The sequence below is a fragment of the Plecotus auritus genome, assembly GCF_963455305.1.
Source record: "Plecotus auritus genome assembly, chromosome: 9".
In the NCBI taxonomy this organism is placed as follows: domain Eukaryota; kingdom Metazoa; phylum Chordata; class Mammalia; order Chiroptera; family Vespertilionidae; genus Plecotus; species Plecotus auritus.
The window spans coordinates 134,552,329-134,567,830 of record NC_137783.1 but is presented as its reverse complement, the minus strand read 5'-3'; the positions used below and the strand labels follow the sequence as shown (position 1 = coordinate 134,567,830).

General features: G+C 39.3%; 1 protein-coding gene across 1 annotated transcript; it reads right to left on the bottom strand.

The window, feature by feature from the left end:
• Positions 1-2,873: 2,873 nt before the first annotated feature.
• Positions 2,874-15,500, bottom strand: TCN1 (transcobalamin 1; the record flags this gene model as incomplete). Its single annotated transcript, XM_080688434.1, has 9 exons — positions 2,874-2,935; positions 3,105-3,223; positions 5,536-5,719; positions 7,178-7,367; positions 9,496-9,686; positions 10,976-11,131; positions 11,971-12,108; positions 12,959-13,138; positions 15,422-15,500. The coding sequence occupies 9 exons, from the start codon at positions 15,498-15,500 to the stop codon at positions 2,874-2,876; spliced, it is 1,299 nt and encodes a 432-aa protein (XP_080544560.1).
• Positions 15,501-15,502: the final 2 nt, after the last annotated feature.

The window sequence follows — 15,502 nt, the reverse complement described above, 5'->3', positions numbered from 1 at the left end:
AGATAGGAAGATTATCTGGGATTATCTAAGTGGGCCCAAAGTAATCACAGCAGTTCTTATGAGTGGAAGAGTGAGGCAGGAGAATCAGAGTCAGAGACGGTGATGTGATGATGGAAGCAGAGGTTGGAAGGATCCAGTTGCTGACTTTGAAAGTGGAGGGAACGTGAGCCTAGGAATGCAGGCATCTTCCCAAACCTGGAGAGGCAAGGAAATAGATTCTCCCCTAGAAACTCTAGAAGAACATAGCTCTTTCAAAACTTTGATTTCAGCCCTAACTGGTTTGGCTCAGTGGATAGAGCGTTGGCCTGCGGACTGAAGGGTCCCAGGTTCGATTCCGGTCAAGGGCATGTACCTGGGTTGCGGGCACATCCCCAGTAGGGGGCGTGCAGGAGGCAGCTGATCGATGTCTCTCTCTCATAGATGTTTCTAACTCTCTATCCCTCTCTCTCTTCCTCTCCGTAAAAAATCAATAAAATATATTTAAAAAAAACCAACAAAACAAACTTTGATTTCAGACCAGTGAGATCCATTTCAGACTTCTGACCTCCAGAACTGTATGATAATAAATTTCTCTTGTTTTAAGCCAATAAATTTGTGGTAATTAGTTACAGCAGCAATAAGAATCTAATACAGAAATAGGAACCCAGCATATTGTTGACCTTGGGTTCCAGAGCCTGTGTATGACCGTCCTGAGAGAATCCACACACGCTGGGGTGCCCACTCTTTAAACATACACTTCCTTATAAATTACCTCTTCCGGCCATGGTTACTGCAGATTGATTATGACACAGTTGCTTCACTTAGCAAATAACTTGCAGATAGGAAACCATAGGCCATACATTACTTCACTACATGGTATGTTTTGACAGTTCTTGGTTAGTTATTGACTGGACTTATTTATTTATTTGCTTTTTTTCCTGTGCCTAATTTCCTAGTATCAAAGCACCCAGACTCCCTCTCTGGACATTTTAAAGGTTTATTTGGATTGATTATTCTTTGCTGTGGCAGCAGATGGAAGTTTGTCCCCTCAGACAATATGTAGGTTTTATAATAGTCCCAAGACTTAGGTGTTTCTGAGAATGCAAGTGAGGCCAGAGCTAGGTTTCACCAGTCCATGTTAGTGGTCTGGTAAGGGAATGTGATTCCATTAACCTTCTGGCTATCTCTGAGATTAAAGGAGTTTCTACCATATGGCAGTGTTACTACCTTCTATTTAGATATCACTGGCTGGAGAAACTCAGCTCTCTTTGTTCAAAATGAATGCTAATAACATTAGGAAGCATAATGTGAGACTTGATGCTTGAGCCAATCAGAGTAATTAAATAAGAATTATAAAGGAAATAAGGAAATGACTTTTTTAATGCTGAGAGAGAGAGAGAGAGAGAGAGAGAGAGAGAGAGAGAGAGAGAGGAGAGAGAGAGAGAAAGAGAGAGAGAGAGTGAGAGAGAGAGAGAGAGAGAGAGAGAGAGTTAGAGTTAGGGATCTTAAAGGGACATCCAGTATTCCAACCTTGTTATACTGAGATTCAATTTCATTGGTCAGTTTTCATTGGTCAATTACAGGGTCAATACTTTCTGTTTTTTTGACATATTTGTGTCTATGTTTTTTGCTTAAGCTTCCCTGCTTTTCCTTATGGGCAAAATAGACCATATGTTTTGGTTTTCCCAGGATAGTCTTAGTTCTTAATCTGTTTTTTCAAATGTAATTATTAATAGTGTTCACTGTCACTCTTTATTGTGTCAAGGCTGTATGGTCACACATTTTATTATGGATAGTAATGCCAGTTCTAACATTTTGCATATCTGCCGCCTTAAACCATTATACTTCAATTTCCCATAGATTGTACAAACAGATCTGAGAGCTGCTGCCCCAAGCTAACAGCCCCAAACCAGTGACCTCTGGGTTCATGGTTCAGTGCTCAATCACTGAGCCACACTGGCTGGGCACTATGATTCAACTTTTTTTTTTAAGTGAGTTCTGCTGAAATGAACATCAGAGGTGGTTTTTTTGGCAGGTCTCTTTAAAAAAAAAAAAAAATATATATATATATATTTGATTTCAGAGAGGAAGGGAAAGGGAGAAAGATATAAGAAACATGACTGAGAGAGAGAATCATTGATTGGCTGCCTCCTGCATGCACCACACTGAGGATCAAGCCTGCAACCCGGGCATATGCCCTGACTGGGAATCAAATAATGACCTCCTGGTTCATGGGTACATGCTCAACCATTGAGCCATGCCAGCCAGGCTGCATGTTTCTTTTAATGATATGAATATCACATGATTTTTATGGGTAGAAAAGGAAAGTAAATGTGGAGGGGATGATTTTTTTCCTTAAATTTTATGGATTGACTTTTATGTATAAACCTCACATTTCCATTCTAAGCAGAGCAACATTTTCCTTTTTTAACCCAGTGCCTGTGTGAGGTCCATTTATCCACTCAGTTCCTCCTTTGCATTTGGCCCTCCAAGAGCATGGTCTCCCTACAGGTGTCTACTTGATCTTATTGCTTGTGGCTGCAACAGTAGACCTAGAACCTTATTCCCATTTTCCCCAGTGGCCCAAGGTCACCCAGATAGTTATCAAAGGGACCTTGAGTAGAACTCAGCTTTTTAGACATGGTTCAATCTCTTTCACTTTACTTCTTCCTGGGGTGGTCTTCTCTCTAATAATAATATCTCTTTAAAATAAAATGATTAGAACATACTATTTTTGTATGCTTGTTGATATTTATTGAATATGCAAAGAGAGAAAGGGAGGTATTTAAGCTCCTATTGTGATTGAGATAAATGAAAAGAAAGGCATGAGGCCAATATCCACGTGGAATTCCACTGCAAAAGAATTAGATACGGCTGAGGAAGGTTTGAGTTTATTAGTATTTGCTCCAGCGAACCTCCAAATTTTCTCCATTATGGACAACATACCTTCCAACTCCTGGAAGAAAAGAAGGAGAAGTGGGTCAAATGATTTGACCACCAAATCACTAAATAATGGATATCACTCTCCCAATTCCATGCCACATTTCCCAGAGAAGCTCACACCCTCACATATGAACTGTCTGGGCCTTTTCACTCTGTAGGGCTTTTGGCATACTCTCCCTTACCTTGGCTCACTGGTTCGCCTCCACTCAGAAGTTGCCAGTAGGTTCTGTCATTATGGTTCTCCGCCAAGCCCTGAACAGAGGTGATGTAAGGGCCCCATGAACTCTCCACAAATGTGAAACTGTGGGGGCAGTGAATAGGTTACAGGAACTTAGAATTTTTAAAAACATATATTTTTATTGATTTCCGAGAGGGAGAGATAGAAACATCAATGATGAGAGGGAATCATTGACTGGCTGCCTCCTGCACACCCCCTACTGGGGATTGAGCCCACAACCCGGGCATGTGCCCTTTTCTGGAATTGAACCCAGGACCCTTCATTCTGCAGGCTGACACTCTGAGCCAAACCAGTTAGGGTGGAGCTTAGAATTTTCAAAGGCAATTATACATGGGCATTTTTCAAACTTTAATGTCATAAGAATCACTTGAAGATGTTACTCTGAAAATGCGTATTTCCTGGCCCTATCCCCAGATATTTTGGTTCTGTAGGTCTGGGCTGAGACCAGGAATCTTCACATTTCATAAACTAAGTGATTCTGATACAGGCTGTCCCAGTCCCTGCTAAATTAAGGAAATGATGCCCATGTTCCTGCCCCTCCCTCCCACCATAGGAGACACTTTGAAGACAACTTCTACCCCAAGATAGTCACTGTCAAAGTTACTAAAACAGTAAACGAAAGTGTTAACCTGATGTCCAAGAGGCACCATAAGTCCTAAGTTAGTAGGTTTTTTCTTCAGAAAGAGAAACAGGGAAGAATAATTTAGTATTTCATGTTTGTTTATTAGAACTTCTACCATTTGCAACAGCATGGATGGACCTGGAGAGCATTATGCTAAGAGAAATAAGTCAGTCAAAGATAAATATCACATGATCTCACTCATTTGTGGAATATAATGAACAACATAAACTAATGAACAAAAGCAGATCCAGAGGCAGAGAAGCATTGATCAGACCGTCAAACCTCAAAGGGAAGGCAGGGGAGGGTGGGGGGAAGGGGAAGAGATCAACCAAAGGACTTTTATACATGCATATAAGCATAACCAATGGACACAGACACTAGGGGGGTGAGGGCACAAGTGGGGGTGAGGTGGGGGGCAATGGGGCGATAAAGACACATATGTAATATCTTAATCAATAAAGAAAAATAAATAAATTAATGAATTAAAAAAGAATAAAATGCGCTAAAAACAAAACAAAACACAACACCCAAAAAAAGTGATATGGTTTCCCTAGCTGGCATGGTTCAGTTGGTTGGAGTGTCATCTATGCACTGAAGGGTCTTGGGTTCAACCCCCAGTTGGGGCATGAGCAGGAGTTAAATAATCCATGTTTCTCTCTCTTTCTCTCCCTCTCCCTCTCCCTCTCCCTTTCTCTCCCTCTCTCTCTCCCTCTCCCTCTCCCCTTCCTTTCTCTCTAAAATAAATAGAAACATATCCTTAGGTGACAATTAAAAAAAAATGACATGGTCAATGTATGTTTCACATTTTTTAGTCACATTTCTGGGAGCACTTGCAAGGAGCCTTTATCATTATATATATTATATAAAATATATATACACATAGATATTTTCACACACACACACACACACACACACACACACACACATATATATATATATGGTTTTCTGTGTAGCATCTTATATCATGTTATTAATAACAATTGTCAATTAGATTTAAGAAACCAAGTAGACCACAGTTTTCAGAGACAAAGTCAATATCTTAATTTTAATATTTGACCTCTCTAGGCCAGGGAACCTTTATCTAGGAGGTCCATGAAATCTGCTGAAAGGGGTGGGGCATGGAGAGGCTTCCAGGCATTTGTGAAACCTCTGATTTAATGATGTTTTATGTGTATGTTCACTTTTCTGCAATAAGCATCCTACTCAAAGGGATCAGTGACTCAAAAAAGGTTAAGAATCACTGTTTTGGACATAAAATGCCTGCCTTAAGAAGTTACATTTATTGAAGGAGTTTTACTGACAGAAGTGAGGTTCCTGGGACTTATTCATCGACTAAGTGAACATTAATTTAATGCCTAATATGTATTAGAAGATGAAATCTTTCATCTGCCATGAGATGTAGATGGTCAGCAAAGGTACTGATTAAGATGTGTGGGTTTTTTAAATATATTTTTATTGATTTTAGAGAAGGGAGAGGGGGAGAGCGATAGAAACATCAGTGATGAGAGAGAATCATTGATCAGCTGCCTCCTGCATATTCCCTACTGGGGATTGAGCCTGCAACCCAGGCATGTGCCCTTGACTGGAATTGAACCTGGGACCCTTCAGTCTGCAGGCCAATATTCAATCCATTGAGCCAAACCAGTCAGGGCTAAGATGTGTTTTAACTGTTCATTGTATTTATGTGCAGATGCATTTTTTACTCTTTCAAAATCACACTAAATCCCTTAACCTTAGGCCATATACAACTTACCGAAATGCAGTCTGATTGATTTTCTGAGCTTCCTCCATCACATCCAAGAAGACAGAACCCTTTGGTACGGTGACTTCGGTGAAAAATGTTTCATTGATTTGCACAGTGTAGTTGACTGAGATCGATGTGGGTGAAATGGTAGGTTCTACAGTTATCGGCTCATGAATAGAGATGTTAAGGTGACCTGACAGAGACAGGAAAGCAGAGAAGAATTATTATTCGGGACAATAAAAATAATGTTAGAGTTTGCACACCTATCCAACTTCTGTCCACAAACTCCTTTCCTTTATGCAGAAGGGATTTGCTACAGGAACAAGTGGCATCAATCAAGGGGCAGAGCTCTCATGTGATGAAAGCAGAAATGAAAACCAGATGCTCACCAGCTTGTGAATGCTTGTGCTCAGCTTGACTCCCAGCTGTTTAAACATTTCAGTTGCCCCCTCCCCTATTTCTCATGGAAGCTCCTGAGTTTTTCCTTTTGGTACAGCATACAATAATGCTTCATTTTTTTTTTGCCTTTTTATTTCTTTTTTTTTTAAAATATATTTTTTATTGATATTTTACAGAGAGGAAGGGAGAGGGATAGAGAGCTAGAAACATCGATGAGAGAGAAACATCGATCAGCTGCCTCCTGCACACCCCCCACTGGGGATGTGCCCGCAACCAAGGTACATGCCCCTGACCGGAATCGAACCTGGGACCCTTCAGTCCGCAGGCCGACGCTCTGTCCACTGAGCCAAACCGGTTTCGGCTGCCTTTTTATTTCTTAACATTTATTGAAAAAATAGTGCATCAGGAACTGTACTAGTCATTTTATGTGAACTGTTTCATTCAGTCCTTACAAAAACCTACATAGATACTATTATTTGCATTTCTTACATTAGAAAATTGAAACTTAGACATTTTGTCCAAGTTCCCTAAACCTGTCAGTGGCTGAACCAGGAATAAGTGAGGTAGAAGAATAAGTTTATCTTTTTGCAAAATCAGTGATGCATGCTGCAATTTCTTTCAATAATGCCATATTCCTTCCACACAGATGTCTTATTTCCCTGAGGGATCACTTACTGTGCACAATGGGAAGTCAGAGATACCATACTTTGTTTAGGATAGGAATGATACTCAGAACATCTCTCTGTTTCCAGCAATCAGAAAAATCCTTTTGGAGATAGACATCTTTTAATCAAGTCTACCTTGTTTATCAGTGTTTAAACCAAGAATGACACCTACTACCTTGTTAAGAACAAATCCTCAGATGGGAATAATCTATAATGACATATCAAGGACTGATCTCTGTGTGGAAACTATGATGCTTTAGCAGGGGTCCTCAAACTTTTTAAACAGGGGGCCAGTTCACTGTCCCTCAGACCATTGGAGGGCAGAACTATAGTTAAAAAAAAAAAAAAACTATGAACAAATTCCTATGAGCACTGCAGGCCTGGGACGAGTCGGCTGCTAAGCAGGACAGGCAGCGGCACCCGGCAGGCCGGATAAATGTCCTCGGCAGGCCGCATGTGGCCTGTAGTTTGAGGACGCCTGCTTTAGAGATTTATTTGGTCACCTTTGGTCCCTAAGAATATCTAAATCTCACATGCTTTGGGTATTATTCTGAAAGGCAAAAACAGTTTACTCTTTAGTGCTTTACCTGGACCACTGGCACAAGAAGAGACATTGTTAACATCCAAGTAGGTCTTTCCCATCAGAGCAGGTAAGATCTGGGCTGCAGCAGTTGGCATATGGAATGCTCCCTGAGAAATTTCCTTGAGCACAGTGTCCAGAGTTTGTTGACAATTCCATTCATTTTTGTTATAATAGTTTGATGAGACAAAGAGAGCCTAATGAGAGAGAGAGAGAGAGAGAGAGAGAGAGAGAGAGAGAGAGAGAGAAGAAAGAGAGAGAATGACTTTAAATAGGGGAAAGCTTACATCTACTACAGTAAATATTCATTTGACATGGACTACATAGGAGGTACTTTATACACATTTCCTGCCTTCAAGAAGCTTATCAACTATTGTGGGTGGGGAGGTGGTGAATTGCTTAATAATCCAAACTGTAATAGCACCAATGACAATAGACTTTCTCTACCATATTCACTCTTGTGTCCCAAACCCTGGAACAATACCTGTCATATAGGAGGCACTCAATACATATTGTTAACAAACTGTTGTTAAGGAGCCCCTGAGATGAACGCTCTAAGAGAAGCATTTAGTGGCAGTCTCTCAAAAGAGGGAGAGCTCTAAACATTTCGTGGGGTTAAGGAAGGCTTGGTGGAGAAGGTGGTACTTATGATATGATAGCATTTTAGTAGGTGACATGAGGAGGAGAACCCTGTACCCAGAGAGAACAGCATGATAGAAGGTGCTAGAGCAGCAGTGGCTAGGGCATGACCTGGCGGTGATGAGAGTGTCTGCATTTTAACAAAATCCCCAGAGGATTTCTCCTGATCTGGGAGGACTGGTATATGGAAAACACTCAGGGACATGGTGGAAGAACAGTCTTGACAAGGAGGTTGGGGCCAGAATGGTAGACCCTTGAATTTTAGGATGAGGTGTCCAACATTATTTGCTCAACAGTGGGAAGCCTAATAGTTCCTTGAACAGAAACTATCCAGGCAGCAGATGTAAACTGGATTGAAGGAGCAGAATTATGGGGTAGGAAAAATTAGGAGGGTATTAGAATGAGAAAGACAAGAAGTAAATGGCTTGGACTTGAAGATGTTGCTCTGTAGTTTCTGAGGGAAGAGCAGCCCACCTTTTCCGCCTTTTCTTGTAGATTCTTAAAGGTAACAAGTAGTCAATAAGCATTTATGGGATAATAAAAGAAACAAAACCAATTATATTATATCTCCTCTTAAGAGCTATCTTGCAGGCAGGAAACTCTTGATCCTGCTGTGAATTAATATTACCTGTAGAGCTTTTAAACAAGACCAAGGCCCATGATCCACCCTAAATTTCTGTATTAACTGGCTGGTGTGGGCCTGAAAGATGAGTATTTTCTAAAAGCTCCTGATTCAAAATGTGCAGCTTGAATGAGAAGCCACTGTTTTATATTAAATTTAAACTTAGCAAGGCAGACAACATGGATAATAACAACAATATAACCTTATGATTGGACCCCTGCCTACAACCAGCCTCACATTGTAATTTTTCCAAAGGACCCTATGCTGACATGCAAAACACCTGGATCTTCCTAAAATATGTAATGTTCTTGATGCTTTTGGTCTTTGTCTTGCTATCCTCTGTTGCTTTGAAGGTTCTCTCACCCTGAGTTGGCAGGGCAAACTCCTAAAGACTCAGTGAATTGTTTTTTTGTAAGTCTTCCTTGATGTCTTCTTAGAGTTGAGTAAATCAGTGCAGGAATAAAGTCTCAGACTTCAAGGAACATATACAGGAGTGTAGGTGCTGAGAGTGAGTTTTGAAACCAACTGTTTAGGTTTCATCCCCATGTGCATCACTTTCTAGCTTTGTAATATCAGGCAAGTTACTGGTACTCCATATCTCATGCTCCTATTCTAGGAAATGAAAGTAATGATTCTTTCCTCATTGGGTTGTTGTGTGCATCAATGAGTTAATGTCAATAAATACCAGCTGCTGTTTGGCCACTGCCACTTCTACAACAATATCTAATTTGGGAGTTAAGACGAAAACTCAAAACAATGGTATATGGTAAAGTGTGAAATTGCATGTGATAGAACAAGATAGGTTTTAGTTGTAGTAGACTCTAGAATTTCTTAAAGAAATTGTAACCAAGGAAAGCTTCATAGAAGCATTGGATATGGAAAGGTAAAGATTGAAGGTAAGGAGAATACATTTCAGGCAGGGAGGGGAATCATATGAATAGAATCAAAGGTAATTTAGGAAACAGAATGGGTAATAAGATCTTAGAAGGCTAAAAAGAAAGAATGAAGTTATTGCTTTTCTCCGTGACTCCTTTCCCTATTTCCTGTGTTAGCCTTTGACTTACCTGCATAGCTTCTCCTGTACTATATATATTCCCAATGAGACCATTTTCTTTTTTCTCAGACAGAATCTTTTTTACCAGTGACTCTGTATAATTATTGATATGCTGTAAATCCTCTCCATTTTTTTGGATCTGCTTATTCATTATGCTCCTCTTCACACAGGTCAGGGCCAGGACAGCCATTGCACCAGTATCTGTCAGGAAACCAAATATTGGTGATAGAGAGACCAACCATGCCAGTTTGCCTTGGACTGATGGGTTTACTGGTATGTGGGACTTTCACTGCTGAAAAAGGAACATATCTGTGTAAACTGGGATGGTTGTTCATGCTAGTTGGTGATGGGAGAGAAGGATTTCAAGAGATAGCAATCATCCTTTCAACACTAATCACTCCAATATTTTAAGATTCCTTCCTTATGTTGAATAGTCATGTACCTTGTACTCAATAACTCACATCTTTGTCATAGAAACACATGAATTTGTAGGTGCATACTTATGAACAGTCTTCCACTTTTACATCTTGTTTTTCATTTTCATTTTTTTCATCTTTCAGCCATATTTTCAAAGGAATTGAGAAAACAAAGGATGACAAACCAAACAAAATATGTCTTTATAGTATTTCAAGGTTTCCATTAAACTAATTAGTAAATAATGCTTAAGAGAATCGTTTTCCAATAAACCTCTTTTAGATGGAGGATGAGGCAAAAGATTGAAAGAAGGGAAAATAAGGTGTTTTTTTTTTTCCCCTCTGGTTTGTTACTTAGTTCCCCCCTAGGTGGTGGCCTCCCTCTTTCAAAGGAAAAGGAGTATAAGAGATCTCATGTTTTCCTTACTATCCAGAGATATGGAATGCTTTTCTCTGAGCTGCTTTGAGGAAGATTAGCTTTTGTGTATCTGAATCTGTAGGGGCTGAGCACCAATACTAGTTGTCTGGAGGCGACTTTTTTTTGGATGGGTAAGTTGACCCAGTGGAAAATTTCTGGTAATTCCCCATTGTGAATACACATTTTATTGAGCAAAATATTGGGCCTTGTTACTTGGAGAGGTTGTGTGTTGTCCAAATAAACTCACACATCCAAGTGATTGCAATAAACTGGAAAAAGAGGCAGGGGTTAAGATAAATAGATTCCACTCTATTCCCTTTCTCTAACACTTATGATTTCTAAAATGCCTTATATGAAGAGTCTCATGTTCTATCCTAATTTTAAAGATGGGAAAATTAAAGTGGTGTTAATGTCCATTGGTTCTATAACTCAAGAGCTGGGATAGGATCCATGTTTTTCTACTATACTACCCATCTAGAAAAAGACTTAACTGCCCCCCAGTTTCCATTCTTATAAAAAAAGAAAATTCCCTTCTGAGGAGACTAGGATAGATGAAATAGAAAAAAAAAATCTAAGTACTTACTTGTAGAAAAACTCTAAGGGCAAGGCCTACAATAACTGTGTCCTCTCTATCAAGGGAATTGAGTTTAATGACTCACCTACTGAGAACTGACCACCAAAATAAAAGTTTTTATTTTCCGGAGTGAAGTATTTTTTAACTTCGGTGATTGAGTAGCTCCCATTGAACAGACACAAGGTCAGCACGTCCAGGCTGAGTTGGTAGTAGTTAGTCAGCGGGTTGCCATCATGTACTCCTGGCAGAGAGAAAAGAAATACCTTATGCATGGAAGTGTTACTGGGGTAATTCATTTGAAGTCTATTCCTATTCACTTTATTCCAATTTCTTTACACTGAATGAGAAATAAGTAATAAAAAAGGAGAATCACTCATGGAATCAGCAAACTTGAGAAATTTAAAGGCTCTAAGGGCCACCAAATCAAAATCCTTACATTTTATCACTGAAGAGACCCAGCATTAAAAGTATTAAAATACTATCCTGATATTCAGGTGGTTACAAAGCTAGGACATGGATTTCCCACCACCAAGCCTCTTGCATGTTCAGTAGTAATGAGTTGAAGCTATAAGAAGTTGAGGCCATCTCAAAGAAGGATGGGATTGGAGGGACTTATTGAATAATAGGATATTGGATAGGAGTTAAAATAAAAGCAATGCACCTTACTGGAAGCCATCATGGTCAATCTATTATTTCCAGTGATGAAATACTATTGGCCATCTTTACCTTCCATATTAGTATTGTATGCTTCAGTACGTATGATAAAGTGTCTTGTATTGCTCAGTTATTTCTGGTGTGATTCATTATTTGCCTAAAAGTCAAGCTTGTATAGGACTAGAGAACTGTATCGTGTGTGTATGTGTGTGCATGCTTAATGTAGGGTCAGGGTTCAGCTGAACATATTTGAAAAGACAATTCAAGATGCATATAGAAAGGGAAGAGGGGAAAGTGATTTACAAAGATAGAGTGCGATGAATGGAATGAAGCGGAGAAGGAAGAGGGGAAGGACACTTCATACAGTTCTGAATCAATAGAGAAGAAGACAAGGTTGTCCAGGGTCTCTAAACACTTGATTCTCACCCATATTTTCAATTTCTTTTTGGAATTTCTCTTCTAGTTGGCTGACCAGATGAAAATATGTAACACTTTCATCAGAGTTCTGACATGCTCTCAAAGCCAGTATAACCAAGGCAAGCTGTCCCGAGGTTAAATCTGACCCTGAAAAGAAAATTATTCAGTTTTAACAAGGTATATACTTCTGATATTTTTGGCCTCCTGTCTTCCTTGTGACTTAAGTTTCCTGTCACTTCTTTCTTATGTTCCACTCTAAACTAATATTTTACTGTTCTCATCTTTATCTCCAAAGTATAGCTTTTGCTAGCTTCACTGTAAAAATGTAAGCTAGATTAAATCATGGAATCTTTCTGGAATCTTGCAATCCTTATAAAAATAAAAAATAAGAAAAATAGATAAATAATGAAATCTTGGATCTTCTCTCTTTGTGGGTGTCATCTTGCCAGGATAGTAATAATTAACTTTTATATTCTGCCTTATAGAGTATAAAAACACTTGGGATTTTCATAATTTTTGCAATAAGAGATAGGTAGGGGTAGCTTCATTTCCTCCCTTATGTTAAATAGAAAGTTGAGGCTCTGTATTGACATGACAGGTACAAGGTGGAGCTTGGACTGAAACCAAGGCCACATGTCTCTTGTTCTATGGTTGCCTCTCTATAGTCAGCTTTCTTAGTTGTGGTCCACACCCCCATCTGGTTGTGAACTCAGCTAGTTTGTAGTACCATATTAATGGTTAAGACTCCATAATTTCTTTTGCTTTTCCTGTGACCTCTTAAACAAAAATGGTTTTCAAGAGCCAAAGAAGTAAGTGGCTCTTGAGTAAGTGGCAGGGAGATTGATATTTTGAGGCACCTTTCTGTCATCTCAAGTTTTATATAGCTGGATAGATGTAGCAGGGATACTTTGGATACACAATTTTTAGGACTCACTGGAGATAATCTTTATAGATAGGGAATTGTTATCCTAAACCTCCCAGAGAATATAGTACTCACCCTTCTTTTCCGAACTGTCTCTGACTTCTCGGAACAGCTGTTGTTCTAAGTTTTGGTCCTGGATCCCAACAAGTCTGAGGGACAACAGGACATTGGCAGCTTGGATTCCTCTGGCATATTTTGAATGGATCACTGTGCTTAGTAGAGGGTTTAAACGGGAGTGGTTTTCTTTGCTTACCTCTGTGTCAGGGGAGGGAGGAAATAAGAAACACAAAGAAAATATTAAAGCTCGGAACAAGGGTGATATTAAAATATTTAGGAACAGATATGGCACAGACATAGAACAATTCAGTGGTCATTGGCTATGTTGCTGGAACAATAAAAGATGGGTCTAGAGCCCCTGCTATGCCAGGGGTTACTTCTTTACCAACCAGCATGGAAGTATTTCAATATTTTAACCACTGGTTCACCTTACCAGTGGGTGCTGACAGAGAATCAACCCTTCCTCGAAGATCTAGTATCATTCCCTAATTTTGAATATGAGGCCTAGAGAGGGTGCCATTAAAGAAAACTCGGTAATCAGAGGCTTAATGGAGACTAGAATACACAACTTCTGACTTCCAGTCTATAGGCCTTTCTAATTTCTGGATTCCATTATTTTCCATCTTCTTCTAAATCAATTCGGTTAATACTGAGGGAGAGAAGGCAAGCATTCTATGTTATATTGGTGATTGACCACAAAGCTGAATTGTCTGATTGCCCAACTGGCCAGGCATCAAGATCATTATTCAGTAGTATGCATATCCTGGAAACCCTCCAGTTTTAGCCAACAACCTGTCCAAATCCCAGGTGAAAGGATGGAGGGAGTCACATTATACTGTGGAAGGAAAAAGAGAATGCAGAATCCCCAAGAACTAGAGGAGAACAAGAAAAGTTAGTTACCACTTATACCATTTCTAAATATGCTTTGATAATAATCCCAAGAAAATCCTACCCATTTCAATTATCATGAGTTAGTGGGATAGTGAGAAGAATATGAGTCCTGGATTCAGACAGACTGTGGCTGCATTATATGCTCCTTAACTTATGACTGTGGGTAAGATATGTAACTTTCCTGATCTTCAGTTTCTTTGTTTTAACAACTACTTCATAGATATTGGGCAATAAATCAATAAATTGTAAAATACGGTACAAATTATTACTTTTAGCTTAGCTGGAGCTTCTATCCCTATACTTAGAGAATCCAGGCTATGTGATTTCCCCTGCCCACCTTTCTTCATTTTAAATAGAGATCAGGAAGATCTGAATTCAGTGATCATAGAAAGGTCATGGTTTGCCACAGATACAATTGGATAATTGTGAGTCATCTCTGACATTTTGTGGAAGCATGTTCAGCAGATTTTCTGGCTCCGAAACAGACTTTTTAGTTCCTGGTCAATAACTCCAACCAGCTTCCTTGACCAACAACTCCAACCAGCTTCTTTAACCACTAAAGTAAATTATTTTGTACAGTGGATTGAATTTCAAAGCCTCCATAGAAACCCCCTATTCTTAGGATACAATAAAGAAAATGACAGGCCAGAAAATAAAATTAGAGTTGGCCTAGTCTTTGTTTTAGCTTGTGTGAATACAAGTCTTTCTGTTGTAGTATTGATCTCTTCTTGTAGGCTAGAAAGTACCAGGAAGATGTAGCCACAGTTGGCACCATATAGTCACCTTTGGACTGATTTGAAGTTCAATTCCAGGGTAAAGACTTACATGCAGAAATCATGCATCTGAGAGCTACACCAGACTTCAATAAATCACCTGCTTCAACACCCTCCCCCGATTAACCTCCATTTATGAATGAAGCTAAAAAAAAATCAGAAATATTAAATTATTCAGCTACTAAGGGGTCAGACTAGACCTAAACCCAGTTTTTATTTCTCCTTACTATTTTTTAATAGAACCATATAATCACTGGAGTCTATACCCAAAGAAGAGATGATGGGGGTTGTACCCAGGTCCTGTAGGAAAAAGTTGAAGGGAGGGGAACATGTAGCATAAAACAGCTAAACCCAATAATGACAAGAGAACAGTTTTCTTTATTTAAAAGAGATTATTAATATTACTTTTTTCTGTGTAGTCACAAAAGGTTAACCCAAAGCCCATGGGTTGAACTTTAGAAAAATAGATTGTATCTCAAAATCAAAAGATAACTTTTCATGGTCTTGAAAATTTGGGGGGGGGGGTGTCATGAAAATGAAGAGAAATAGACAGCAGCTTGGTAGCATCACTGTGGTAGAGAGGATGTGAGCATAGAAAGAATAGTTAGGCAGGTTACCATTGAATCTCTGATCCCTCATAACAATAGTTGTGGAACTTTCCTTTCCATCTCTGGCCACTCTTTATATCACTCATAGAGTACAACCACATATAAAACTGAAATAGGATCTTTTCTCAGATAACTCTCTACAAAGTTTCCTGTCAGTAGCTGTCAGGAGGCTATCACGGTAGCGTAATTTTAGATCAAAGGATACTCACCACAGATGGTGCATAGTTGGCTTGGAATAAGAGAAAACAATAAGAGCCCCACTAGGGGCAGCTGGTGTGATTGTCTCATCT